This window comes from Salvelinus alpinus, chromosome 31 (assembly GCF_045679555.1).
Source record: "Salvelinus alpinus chromosome 31, SLU_Salpinus.1, whole genome shotgun sequence".
Lineage (NCBI taxonomy): Eukaryota > Metazoa > Chordata > Actinopteri > Salmoniformes > Salmonidae > Salvelinus > Salvelinus alpinus.
Window position 1 is genome coordinate 36,088,280 of NC_092116.1, and position 13,246 is coordinate 36,101,525.

At 47.6% G+C, this 13,246-nt stretch overlaps 1 protein-coding gene across 2 annotated transcripts in view; it reads right to left on the reverse strand.

Moving 5' to 3' along the window:
- The window catches only part of otud4 (OTU deubiquitinase 4), a 36,331-nt gene that overhangs the window by 6,249 nt on the left and 16,836 nt on the right, over positions 1-13,246 (reverse strand). The window contains exons 13-20 of one of the 2 annotated variants that reach the window (XM_071377979.1): positions 11,588-11,774; positions 7,381-7,531; positions 6,269-6,316; positions 5,572-5,841; positions 4,830-5,541; positions 4,350-4,613; positions 1,184-1,224; positions 198-1,053 (exon numbers count right to left, since the gene is read on the reverse strand). In XM_071377979.1, coding sequence (XP_071234080.1) covers positions 198-1,053; positions 1,184-1,224; positions 4,350-4,613; positions 4,830-5,541; positions 5,572-5,841; positions 6,269-6,316; positions 7,381-7,531; positions 11,588-11,774 — 2,529 coding nt within the window. Of the gene's footprint in view, positions 1-197; positions 1,054-1,183; positions 1,225-4,349; positions 4,614-4,829; positions 5,842-6,268; positions 6,317-7,380; positions 7,532-11,587; positions 11,775-13,246 lie in introns of both variants that reach the window. The other variant, XM_071377978.1, reaches the window with a different exon arrangement.

Sequence of the window (13,246 nt, forward strand, 5' to 3'; positions counted from 1 at the left end):
CATAAATAACATTAAAAAAGGTCCCTACTAGAGAAATGTGAGGCTTGAAATTAGCTCTAAATCCCCTCTGCTAGTAAAGTGAGAGAACGTGTTCACCCTCTAAATCTTTGTGTAAACAAGTAAAAAGAGTGATAAGTTGGAACCAAAAATAAAATCTAAAATCGATCACATAAAAATGTAGAGAGGTCAGCACTCACCTCTCTCTGTGTTGAAAGCAGTAGTACTAGACAAGGTAGTAGCAGCAGCAGCAGCAGTAGTAGTAATATTGACAACAGAGGTAGTATTAGCATTATGGTTCTCCAGGGGGCTGTGGCTGGACCTCATACCCAGGGAAGAGGCACCGCTGGCGGGGCGAGGATCCAGCTGTCCCTGGGTCTGGTTCCCACTGGGCAGCCTCGGAGGAGGGTACCCCAGAGACGCTGATTGGTACCGGGGTACGGAGGGAGGGGAAGCAGCTGGAGCTGGAGTGTAGGTCTGAGCTTGAGAGGTGTGGGTAGAGGATTGGGGTGCGGGAGGGTACTGGTTGGGAGGTGCAGATTGGGGTGCAGGAGGGTACTGGTTGGGAGGTGCAGATTGGGGTGCGGGAGGGTACTGGTTGGTAGGTGCAGGTTGGGGTGCTTGTGGAGAGTATTGTGTCAGGGGTGTGGGTACAGAGCATACCCCAGCGTAGGCGTTCGGTCGCGGGGTAACGTTACTACACCAGGGTAAAGAGCCATCCATACAGGGCTGGGTTGAGGCAGGGTGAAGGTGGCGGTTGGAAGGGTACCCCAGGGCGGAGCGATCATCCTGCCCGTATCTGAATTCCATATGCTGGGGAGGTTCTGCAGCTGATTGGGGGGTTGATCTCTGGAGGTTGTCATGCAGATGGAGGCCCCCCAAACCTGAGGGGGGGGTGTACTGAGGGTGGGAGTGTCCGTACCCCTCCTGGGAGGGGTGGGAGGGGTACCAGTGGGAAGAGGGGAGGGAGACTGAGGGTAGTTTGGGCTGCATGCTGTAGGCCTGGTGAAGAGGGAGGATGTAAGAGTGGGGGGGCCACATGGGGTTGGTGAACGCCTGGAGGGGAAAGAGGGGTAGTGAGGGAGGGAGGAGGGAGGGAAAATAGTGCGTTGGTCAGTAGCGTATTTATAGACACTTGTTAAGAGCTACCAAGATACGCTGTTAGGCGATGTAGTTTGGTCATTACCTTCACACCAAGGTTGAAGAAAAACCTCAGGATGTTGACATCTGTAGAGAGTATTTAGACAACAACAAAAAAGATGGTTTGGTCAGATATTATTTATCCTAATCAGGCAGGTTTTTTACATGGACGATAATAATAAGACAAAATAATATAAGACAAGTACTGGAAACAATAGAACACTGAAGAATCTGGGAAATCAGGCCTGCTATTCATAGCCGACTTTGAAAAGGCTTTTGATAAAGTACGACTAGAATTTACATATAAATGCCTGGAATATTTACATTTTGGAGAATCTCTTATATAAATAGGTTAAAGTTAAGTATAGTAACCCTAGGTGTAAAATAGTAAATAATGGCTACTTCTCAGAAAGTGTTAAACAAGGTTGTCCACTATCAGCATATATATTTATTATGGCCATCGAAATGTTAGCTGTTAAAAATCATATCCAATATTAAAGGTCTAAAAATCCAGGGCTTAAACACAAAGGCATCATTGTACGCTTATGAGTCATGTTTTCTTTTAAATTCACAATTAGAATCCCTCCACAGCCTCAGAGGATCTAGATACTTTTAGAATTAGAATCCCTCCACAGCCTCAGAGAGGATCCAGATACTTTTAGAATTAGAATCCCTCCACGGCCTCATAGAGGATCTAGATACTTTTAGAATTAGAATCCCTCCACGGCCTCATAGAGGATCTAGATACTTTTAGAATTAGAATCCCTCCACGGCCTCATAGAGGATCCAGATACTTTTAGAATTAGAACCCCTCCACTATCCTCTCTGGATTAAAACCAAATTATGTACTATATTACTTATTGGATTACTAAAAAAATATATAACTTTTACATTACCGTGTAGTTTACTAATAAAATGGTCTGACGGTGATGCGGACATACTCGGTATACATATCCCGAAATAAAGAAATTCTCAGATACATCTGAATAAAAAGTTGGCAAAAATAGATAAGATCTTGCTACCATGGAAAGGAAAATACAACAAATATTGTGGTTAAACTCAAATATACTAATTGATTTAAATATATATATATATTTTTTAAACGAGTATAATCTTTATAAATTATATAATATAAAGGACTGGTGGAGTTGTCACACATGCAGCTAACAGAAACAGATGGAAATGTCTGTTCTACCCAAAATCACAAACTAAAAACTAATTGTAGAATTACCGCAAAAACGCAAGAGGCAAGTGGAAGGGGGAGAAAGTAAGGAACTTGTCTGTCTGCCCTGAATTAGACCAAAATCGGCTAAAGAAAATTGTGATAAATAATCAAGTATACCAGTTTCATTTTAGGACCCCAAAAATTGACAGCTGTGCCATGTAGATTGCAAAATAGTTGGGAAGAGATTTTTTGACATACCGATTTCATGTCACATGGTTTATGAACTGATACGCAAAACGACACCAGATTCAAAACTGAGTTTTTCAATTTAAATTATACAAAATTCTTGCAACCAATAGAATGTTCTATATATGGGTGATGCAACCATCTCAGCTCTGCAGATTTTACTGCGATGAGGCAGAATCGTTAGATCATTTGTTTTGGTACTGTCCATATGAAGCCTGTTTTTGGTCACAGGTCCAGAAATGGCTGAAGAATTGCAACATTTACCTGAAGCAAACTCTGAAATTGCACTACTGGGTGATTTGAAAAGTCATAATCAATCAATAATACTCTGAGCAAAACATTTTTATCGTTAATTTACAGAATATAGAATATATGACAACAGAAAGGTTCAGAGCTTTTGTGAAACAGCAAAATATGACAAATAGAAATCAAAACTGGATGGTGGTCAGAGATAGATGGGAGGGGTTGAGGGGAGCTGAAGGATGGGACTAAAAACAAACTAAATATAACTACTGTAAAAATAGATTGAGTCTGTAAAATGTATATAGTATGTATCAGAGGTAGGACCAAGTCATTGTTTTACAAGCAAGTCTCAAGTCTTAGCACTCAAGTCCCAAGTCAAGTCCCAAGTCAAGTCCCAAGTCAAGTCCCAAGTCAAGACAGGCAAGTCTCAAGTCCTAAACTCACTAAATGTAAAACCATTTCATATTTTTAACAAGAGTAATAGTTAGTATATTACATTTCCGCAAATCATGAATGCTTTAAAAAATATATTTCATTCCAAATAAACTTTATTTCCATGGAAATACATGGGTAGCCATAAGAAAGAGTGATCGACTATAGTGATCGACAGGCCCTCCAATAGTGATCGACTATCGAGGATTGCTATGGGGCGATGTAGGCTTGTACACAATCGCCCAACCTTGTTTTAAGAAACATCAGGCAGGATTTAGGCTACCAACTGCCTAGCCAGTTGTAGCTCAATCTTGGGTGCAATGATCACGTTCCCGCACTGACTGACTGTGTGGAGGCTCATTGATTTAACGTTACGAGTTGCAATCCGTTTTTGTTGATACAGCGTCGTTTTTTATAACCGAAAATAATAATTTTGTGTATCATCTTTCCAAGGGCTCCATCTGAATTCACCCGCCGACGTTCCTCTGCACTGCCAAGCACAACTCTCAGCTGGCACAATTTGATTGGCTGCTGTCCGATTCAAACTGTAATCCGTTAAACCAAGAGTTGATGCGCTGCACACCTTTTTTAATAGCATAATTTTTAATATTTGGGCTTGAGGAGGGTATCAAGTCAGGTTGGGGAGGGTATCAAGTCAAAAGGCTCAAGTCCAAGTTAAGTCACGAGTCATTGGTGTTAAAGTCAAAGTCGTGTTGCAAGTCACCATATTTGTGACCCGAGTCCAAGTCATGTGACCCGAGTCCAAGTCATGTGACCCTAGTCCAAGTCATGTGACCCTAGTCCAAGTCATGTGACCCTAGTCCAAGTCATGTGACCCTAGTCCAAGTCATGTGACCCTAGTCCAAGTCATGTGACCCTAGTCCAAGTCATGTGACCCTAGTCCAAGTCATGTGACCCTAGTCCAAGTCATGTGACCCTAGTCCAAGTCATGTGACCCTAGTCCAAGTCATGTGACCCTAGTCCAAGTCATGTGACCCTAGTCCAAGTCATGTGACTCTAGTCCACACCTCTGGTGTGTATAAGCAGGAAGTAGAAGCCTAAGTGTTGTTGTCCATTAGTTTACTACAAATAGGGGAGGGGTGGGTATCTATATTTCACTACTCACCCCGTGGCAGGTCCTCTCCAGTGTGGATATAAGAGTAAGGGGGTGTCTGGACGATCTCTTCCTTGTCAGACAAAGGGAACCCTGGGAACAGGGGGTCTTGGTAGAGATGAGCCAGCTGGTGGAACGGCAGGGGGGGCTGGGTGACAGGCGGGGGCTGGAGGGGGGCTGGGGAGAGCCCGGGGGGAAGGGAAGGGTGGGAGGAGGGGTGAGGTGGGTGGTCGTTGGGGAGAAAGGAAGTAGGGGGTACACCCGTGTGGGATAAAGCTGTTGAAGAGGAAAGACAACTCTGATTTGTACTCGTTCTTTAACAAATCCTGCCAAGTGGCAGCGTTGAGATGAATTGAGAGGTAAAACTACACGGAGAGGGACAGGTGAGACGAGTAAATCACTTCTTTATTAGGTAACATTAGAAAACAAAAACAAACAAAAAAAGGTGAGTGGATCAATTTAACATCGTAGAAACACTTTAGGGGATGTTACCTTGGGGGTAGGCTGAGGAGACCTCACAGGACGGAGGATCCAGGGGGACAGAAGGATGGGAGAGGTGGGGCTGAGAAAGAGAACATTGGGGTAGATAGGGTTGACCAGACTGAGGAAGAGAGGAGGGGTGGGTGAGATTGAGAGAGGGGGGGTTGAGAGGAACAGTCTGTGTTGTCTGGGGGGATTGGTCCACCATGTTGGGTACAGAGGTCACCAGAGGGGGGGCAGTTAAAACCCTAGACACAGGTGGGGCGAGGTGAGGGGTGGGGACGAGGTGAGGGGTGGGGGCGAGGTGAGGGGTGGGGGCGAGGTGAGGGGTGGGGGCGAGGTGAGGGGTGGGGGCGAGGTGAGGGGTGGGGACGGGGTGAGGGGTGGGGACGAGGTGAGGGGTGGGGGCGAGGTGAGGGGTGGGGGCGAGGTGAGGGGTGGGGACGGGGTGAGGGGTGGGGGCGACAGGAACAGCAGAAGTTGTTTTAGACCAGGGGTTGACATGGAAAGGGGTGGAAGGAATGAGGGAGGAGGGAGGGGGGGCAGATACAGGTGTGGGGGGTGAGGGGGCAGGGGGATGGGAGGAGGAGGAGATGGAGGACTGCAGAGGAACAGAGACCGGAGTAGAGAGAGGAACAGAAGGAGAGATGGAAGGAGGCACATTAGGAGTAGTGGTGGTAGGAGGAAGGTTAGGAGTAGGAGGAAGGTTAGGAGTAGGAAGAAGGTTAGGAGTAGTGGTGGTGGTAGGAGGAAGGTTAGGAGTAGGAAGAAGGTTAGGAGTAGTGGTGGTGGTAGGAGGAAGGTTAGGAGTAGGAGGAAGGTTAGGAGTAGTGGTGGTGGTAGGAGGAAGGTTAGGAGTAGGAGGAAGGTTAGGAGTAGTGGTGGTAGGAGGAAGGTTAGGAGTAGTGGTGGTGGTAGGAAGAAGGTTAGGAGTAGGAGGAAGGTTAGGAGTAGTGGTGGTAGGAGGAAGGTTAGGAGTAGGAGGTGATGGGGTCTTCCTCTCCTCGTCTAGTGTTGATCTCCTCTACAAAACACAACAGGTAAAGATTAGCATCAAACGCACCCACAGGCCCTCCAGACAGACAAACGCACCCACGGGCCCTCCAGACAGACAAACGCACCCACGGGCCCTCCAGACAGACAAACGCACCCACAGGCCCTCCAGACAGACAAACGCACCCACAGGCCCTCCAGACAGACAAACGCACCCACGGGCCCTCCAGACAGACAGACGCACCCACAGGCCCTCCAGACAGACAGACGCACCCACAGGCCCTCCAGACAGACAAACGCACCCACAGGCCCTCCAGACAGACAGACGCACCCACAGGCCCTCCAGACAGACAAACGCACCCACAGGCCCTCCAGACAGACAGACGCACCCACAGGCCCTCCAGACAGACAAACGCACCCACAGGCCCTCCAGACAGAGTGTTTAGTATGTAACTCACCATGCCTCTGCCTGTCCTCTTCTTCCCCTCACTGGCATTAGACACCACCTGAGAGCGAGACAGCAGAGACAGCGGGGACAGAGACAGCAGAGACAGCGGGGACAGAGACAGCAGAGACAGCAGAGACAGAGGGGACAGTGGGAGAAGTTTATCATGGGTTAAGTATAGTCTTAACAAATAAACATGTTGACCCACGCCTCTTCCTCACCCCCCCAGACACACGCCTCCTCCTCACCCCCCCAGACACACGCCTCCTCCCCACCCCCCCCAGACACACGCCTCCTCCCCACCCCCCCAGACACACGCCTCCTCCCCACCCCCCCAGACACACGCCTCCTCCCCACCCCCCCAGACACACGCCTCCTCCCCACCCCTCCAGACACACGCCTCCCCACCCCCCCAGACACACGCCTCCTCACCCCCCCAGACACACGCCTCCCCACCCTCCAGACACACGCCTCCCCACCCCGCCCAGACACACGCCTCCCCACCCCCCCAGACACACGCCTCCCCACCCCCCCAGACACACGCCTCCCCACCCCCCCAGACACACGCCTCCCCACCCCGCCCAGACACACGCCTCCCCACCCCCCCAGACACACGCCTCCCCACCCCCCCAGACACACGCCTCCCCACCCCCCCAGACACACGCCTCCCCACCCCCCCAGACACACGCCTCCCCACCCCCCCAGACACACGCCTCCCCACCCCCCCAGACACACGCCTCCTCACCCCCCCAGACACACGCCTCCTCCTCACCCCCCCAGACACACGCCTCCTCACCCCCCCAGACACACGCCTCCCCACCCCCCCAGACACACGCCTCCCCACCCCCCCAGACACACTCCTCCCCACCCCCCCAGACACACGCCTCCTCACACGCCTCCCCACCCCCCCAGACACACGCTTCCCCACCCCCCCAGACACACTCCTCCCCACCCCCCCAGACACACGCCTCCTCACCCCCCCACCCCCCTGCCTCCTCACACTCCTCCCCACCCCCCCAGACACACGCTTCCCCACCCCCCCCAGACACACTCCTCCCCACCCCCCCAGACACACGCCTCCCCACCCCCCCACCCCCCTGCCTCCTCACCCCCCTGCCTCCTCACCCCCAGTGCAGGGAAGCTCCTCTCATCTCGTAGCTCCATCTCCAGCAGGGCCATGTTCCTCTGTTCCTCCTCTCTGGCTTGACGCTGTGCCTCTGACAGACCAAACGCTGCTACTGCTGCTGCCTCTGACACAGAGCTGGAAGACGGTCTCCTGATACACAGTTAATAACCGGCCACACAGTTAATAACCGGCCACACAGTTAATAACCGGCCACACAGTTAATAACCGGCCACACAGTTAATAACCGGCCACACAGTTAATAACCAGCCACACAGTTAATAACCAGCCACACAGTTAATAACCAGCCACACAGTTAATAACCAGCCACACAGTTAATAACCAGCCACACAGTTAATAACCAGCCACACACAGTTAATAACCAGCCACACACAGTTAATAACCAGCCACACACAGTTAATAACCAGCCACACACAGTTAATAACCAGCCACACACAGTTAATAACCAGCCACACACAGTTAATAACCAGCCACACACAGTTAATAACCAGCCACACACAGTTAATAACCAGCCACACACAGTTAATAACCAGCCACACACAGTTAATAACCAGCCACACACAGTTAATAACCAGCCACACACAGTTAATAACCAGCCACACACAGTTAATAACCAGCCACACACAGTTAATAACCAGCCACACACAGTTAATAACCAGCCACACACAGTTAATAACCAGCCACACAGTTAATAACCAGCCACACAGTTAAAAAGGGCACTTCATTACTTAACATATTCATACACAAATTATCTCCAGCACCATGTGTGTCTACATATACCAAACTAACAATGTTACATTTTCTGTAGTCCAAAAAAATTAGAAGAAAAAGTTCTGAGAAGGTGATTTGCTGCCCTCCCCATACACCGCCGGGCGGGACTTGCTGCCCTCCCCATACACCGCCGGGCGGGACTTGCTGCCCTCCCCATACACCGCCGGGCGGGACTTGCTGCCCTCCCCATACACCGCCGGGCGGGACTTGCTGCCCTCCCCATACACCGCCGAGCGGGACTTGCGGCCCTCCCCATACACCGCCGGGCGTAATGAAAGTGTCTGCCTGTCTGTCCCTGTTTTGCTGGGGCCTGCTACTGTATCGAGCGAGACGCGCTCTCTCTCTCCTCTACGCAGGGAAAATGCTCCAGGAGAAAAAAGGTGTTCTGATCTTATAACATTTTAAAATCCAATTGCTGGCGCAACACCGCTATCATGTTGTCACAGTTGAATAGAGGAGGTTCTCAGCTTTCTGCAGATATATATATAAATACACACACACACATTTTCAAAAACATCCTGTGGCGTTCTGCATTAGCATCAAATAGCCCCCGCGATATGCAACTTTTCAGGGAAGTCAGGACCCAATATACACAGTCAGTTAGGAAAGCTAAGGCTAGCTTTTTCAAAACAGAAGTTTGCTTCCTGTAGCTCTAACTCCAAAAAGTTTTGGGACACTGTACAGTCAATGGAGAATAAGAGCATCTCCTCCCAGCTGCCCACTGCTCTGAGGCTAGGAAACACTGTCACCACCAACCTGTATGCTCTCGTTGGCTGGTCCTCACTACATATCCGTCGCCAAACCCACTGGCTCCAGGTCATCTATAAGTCTTGCTGGGTAAAGCCCCACCTTAGCTCACTGGTCACCATAGCAACACCCACCCATAGCACATGCTCCAGCAGGTATATTTCACTGGTCACCCCCAAAGCCAACACCTCCTTTGGCCGACTTTCCTTCCAGTTCTCTGCTGCCAATGACTGGAACGAATTGCAAAAATCTCTGAAGCTGGAGTCTTATATCTCCCTCTAACTTTAAGCATCAGCTGTCAGAGCAGCTTACCGATCACTGTACCTATACACAGCAAATCTCTAAATAACACACCCAACTACCTCATCCCCATATTATTACTTATCCTCTTGCTCTTTTGCACCCCAGTATCTCTACTTGCACATCTATCACTCCAGTGTTAATTGCTAAATTGTAATTATTTCACCACTATGGCCTATTTATTGCCTTACCTCCCTACTCTTCTACATTTGCACACACTGTACATAGATTTTTCTATTGTATTATTGACTGTACGTTTGTTTATGTGTAACTCTGTTATTTTTGGTCGCACTGCTTTGCTTTATCTTGGCCAGGTCGCAGTTGTAAATGAGAACTTGTTCTCAAACTGGCCACCTGATTAAATAAAAATACATTTTCAACTGTGACCTCAACAGCAACTATTTTACAACAGATATTTGATAAGACTGAGATATGATTATGCGCATTTGGCCATTGCATCGGCTACAGCTGGAAGGCTGATTCACTAAAGTGGTTGTTCCACTGGATATCATAAGGTGAATGCACCAATTTGTAAGTCGCTCTGGATAAGAGCGTCTGCTAAATGACTTAAATGTAAAATGGATGAATACATGGCTGCTAGCAGTGGGTATTACATGTAGAGTTAGCGAGTTAATGTGTGTGGAGTTTCCACTTACTCAGGTGGTCAATTAGCCCCAAATAAACTAGCCTATGATATTAATTGCGTCTATATATGCACTAATCTCTTTAAAACATCTGGAGCCTTTCATGACAATCACTGGATTATTTGCACATTTAACTCTTTTGTTTGTAGCTACATCTGGTTTGGCGTTGTATCGAGTCACTCCGGTTCACACGGGCCGTGGCCTGTGCAGAAAGTAGCCCGTCACTTTTTCCAACTGATCGGTCGATAGCGGCTGCTAAATTCAGGACATTAAATGTTGCTGAGAAAAGTAGCAAAATCTTTGTAGTTCTCGATGGCTAATGTTAATATCTTTCAAAACCGGTGCGGTAGACGGTGGACTGTCAACACATACTGAACAGTTATAGACAGAAGCCGAAACCCATCTCTCGGCATGTCCAGGCCATACATTATTTAAGCCAATCATGGGAAGGTTCCGTGCTTAATCCATGGCTAAAGCAAATAGGCTCGTAATTTAACAATTTTATAGAAATACAAGTTCGTTATTAAGGCACATGAAAAGTTCACGTCCGCAGAAGGCATTTCTGCCCCAAAACGCATTTTTGATAAAACATTTAATGAAGTGAAGTAGTGACGCACGACATACACCTAGTTTCCTGAAACGATTCACATCGGTCCCACAGTTGACAAGTGCACGTCAGAGCAAAAACCAAGCCATGAGGTCGAAGGAAGAGTCCGGAGAGCTCTGAGACAGGATTGTGTCGAGGCACAGATCTGGGGAAGGGTACCAAAACATTTCTGCAGCATTGAAGGTCACTGACAGAGCTCCAGAGAACCTTCCAGAAGGACAACCATCTCTGCAGCACTCCACCAATCAGGCCTTTATGGTAGAGTGGCCAGACGGAAGCCACTTCTCAGTAAAAGGCACATGACAGCCCACTGGGAGTTTGCCAAAAGGCACCTAAAGACTCTCAAACCATGGGAAACAAGATTCTCTGGTCTGATGAAACCAAGATTGAACTCTTTGGCCTGAATGCCAAGTGTCACGTCTGAAGGAAACCTGGCACCATCCCTACGGTGAAGCATGGTGGTGGCAGCATCATGCTGTGGGGATGTTTTTCAGCGGTAGGGACTGGGAGACTAGTCAAGATTGAGGGAAAGATGAACAGAGCAAAGTACAGAGAGATCCTTGATGAAAACCTGCTCCTGAGCACTCAGGACCTCAGACTGAGGTGAAGGTTCACCTTCCAACAGGAGTGGCTTCGGGACAAGTCTCAATGTCCTTGTGTGGCCCAGCCAGAGCCCGGACTTGAACCCGATCGAACATCTCTGGAGAGACCTGAAAATAGCTGTGCAGCGACGCTCCCCATCCAACCTGACAGAGCTTGAGAGGATCTGCAGAGAATAAATGGGAGAAACTCCCCAAATACAGGTGTGCCAAGCTTGTAGCGTCATACCCAAGAAGACTCGAGGCTGTAATTGCTGACAAAGGTGCTTCAACAAAGTACTGAGTAAAGGGTCTGAATACTTGTGTATATGTGATACTTCAGGGTTTTGAAAAACATTTCTTAAAACCTGTTTTTGCTTTGTCATTATGGGGAAATTGTTTGTAGATTGATGAGGGGGGAAAACAAATGAATCCATTTTAACAAAATGTGGAAAAGGGGAAGAGGTCTGAATACTTTTCACTGTGGTTTGTTTTCCATCTAAGATCTGTGTAAAAATGTAGTATTGGGGTCCAAACAGACCTGGTGTTGAGGTGGAGGGTGCTCCGGACCCCTCCCTCCTCTACAGTGGCCTGCGGGGGCCAAGAGTGCTGCTTCTGGACACCACGCCCACCACTTTGGGAGGGTCCTTTAGCCTGGGAGACAGACTGCGTTGCCGACGGCGTCGAAGGCTTCCCTGACTTCCTTCCTCTTCCCCTGCCCTCCCAATCTGGAGAGAGAGAGAGGGAAGGATTGGGAGTGTTCCAACAACAGAACACAGCTCATTCTAAAACAAATATATTCCAGAACATAAGAGATCGATCAAAGACTGATTGCTCTCGAATCCAGAGCAGGAAAAGGTTATTCAAGAATACTGTTGGGAAGATGAAAGAGGTTTCATAGAGTTAGTGGCTAGGGGACATGTTTAACTTTTTAGGGATAGGGGGCAGCATTTTCACTTTGGATGAATAGCGTGCCCAGAGTGAACTGCCTCCTACTCTGTCCCAGATGCTAATATATGCATATTATTATTACTATTGGATAGAAAACACTCTGAAGTTTCTAAAACTGTTTGATTGATGTCTGTGAGTATAACATAACTCATATGGCAGGCAAAAACCTGAGAAAAAAATCCAAACAGGAAGTGGGAATTCTGAGGCTGGTCGATTTTCAACTCATCGCCTATTGAAATCCCAGTGGGATATGGATCTGTTTGCACTTCCTACGCCTTCCACTAGATGTCAACAGTCTGTAGAACGTTGAATGAAGCTTCTACTGTGATGTTGAGCCGGATGGGAGCTATTTGAGTCAGTGGTCTGGCATAGAGCCAGGGCCTGGTCACGCGCATATCATATCGACTTGCGTTCCATTACTTCTATAGACACAAAGGAATTCTCCGGTTGGAACGTTATTGAATATTTATGATAACAACATCCTAAAGATTGATTCTATACTTAGTTTGACAAGTTTATTTGACCTGTAATATAACTTTTTGAAGTTTTCATCCGACGTTCACCTGGATCTGCACGAGCGTTTGGATATGTGAACTAAACGCGCTAACAAAAGTAGCTACTTGGACATAAATAATGGACATTATCGAACAAAACTACAATTTATTGTGGAAATAGGATTCCTGGGAGTGCATTCTGATGAAGATCATCAAAGGTAAGGGAATATTTATGATGTAATTTCATATTTTTGTTGACTCCAACATGGCGGAGAAATGTTGTTTCTATCTGAACGCCCTCTCAGATTATTGCATGGTTTGCTTTTTCCGCAAAGTTTTTTTGAAATCTGACACAGCGGTTGCATTAAGAACAAGTGTATCTTTAATTCTATGTAAAACATGTATCTTTCATCAAAGTTTATGATGAGTATTTCTGTTATTTGATGTGGCTCTCTGCAATTTCTCCGGATATTTTGGAGGCATTTCTGAACATGGCGCCAATGTAAACTGAGATTTTTGGGATATAAATCTGCACATTATCGAACAAAACATACATGTATTGTGTAACATGATGTCCTATGAGTGTCATCTGATGAAGATCAAAGGTTAGTGATTCATTTTCTCTCTATTTCTGCTTTTTGTGACTCCTGTCTTTGGCTGGGAAAATGTCTGTGTTTTTTGGACTTGGCGGAGATCTAACACAATCATATGTTGTGTTTTCGCGGTAAAGCTTTTTTTATTTTTAAATTGGACAC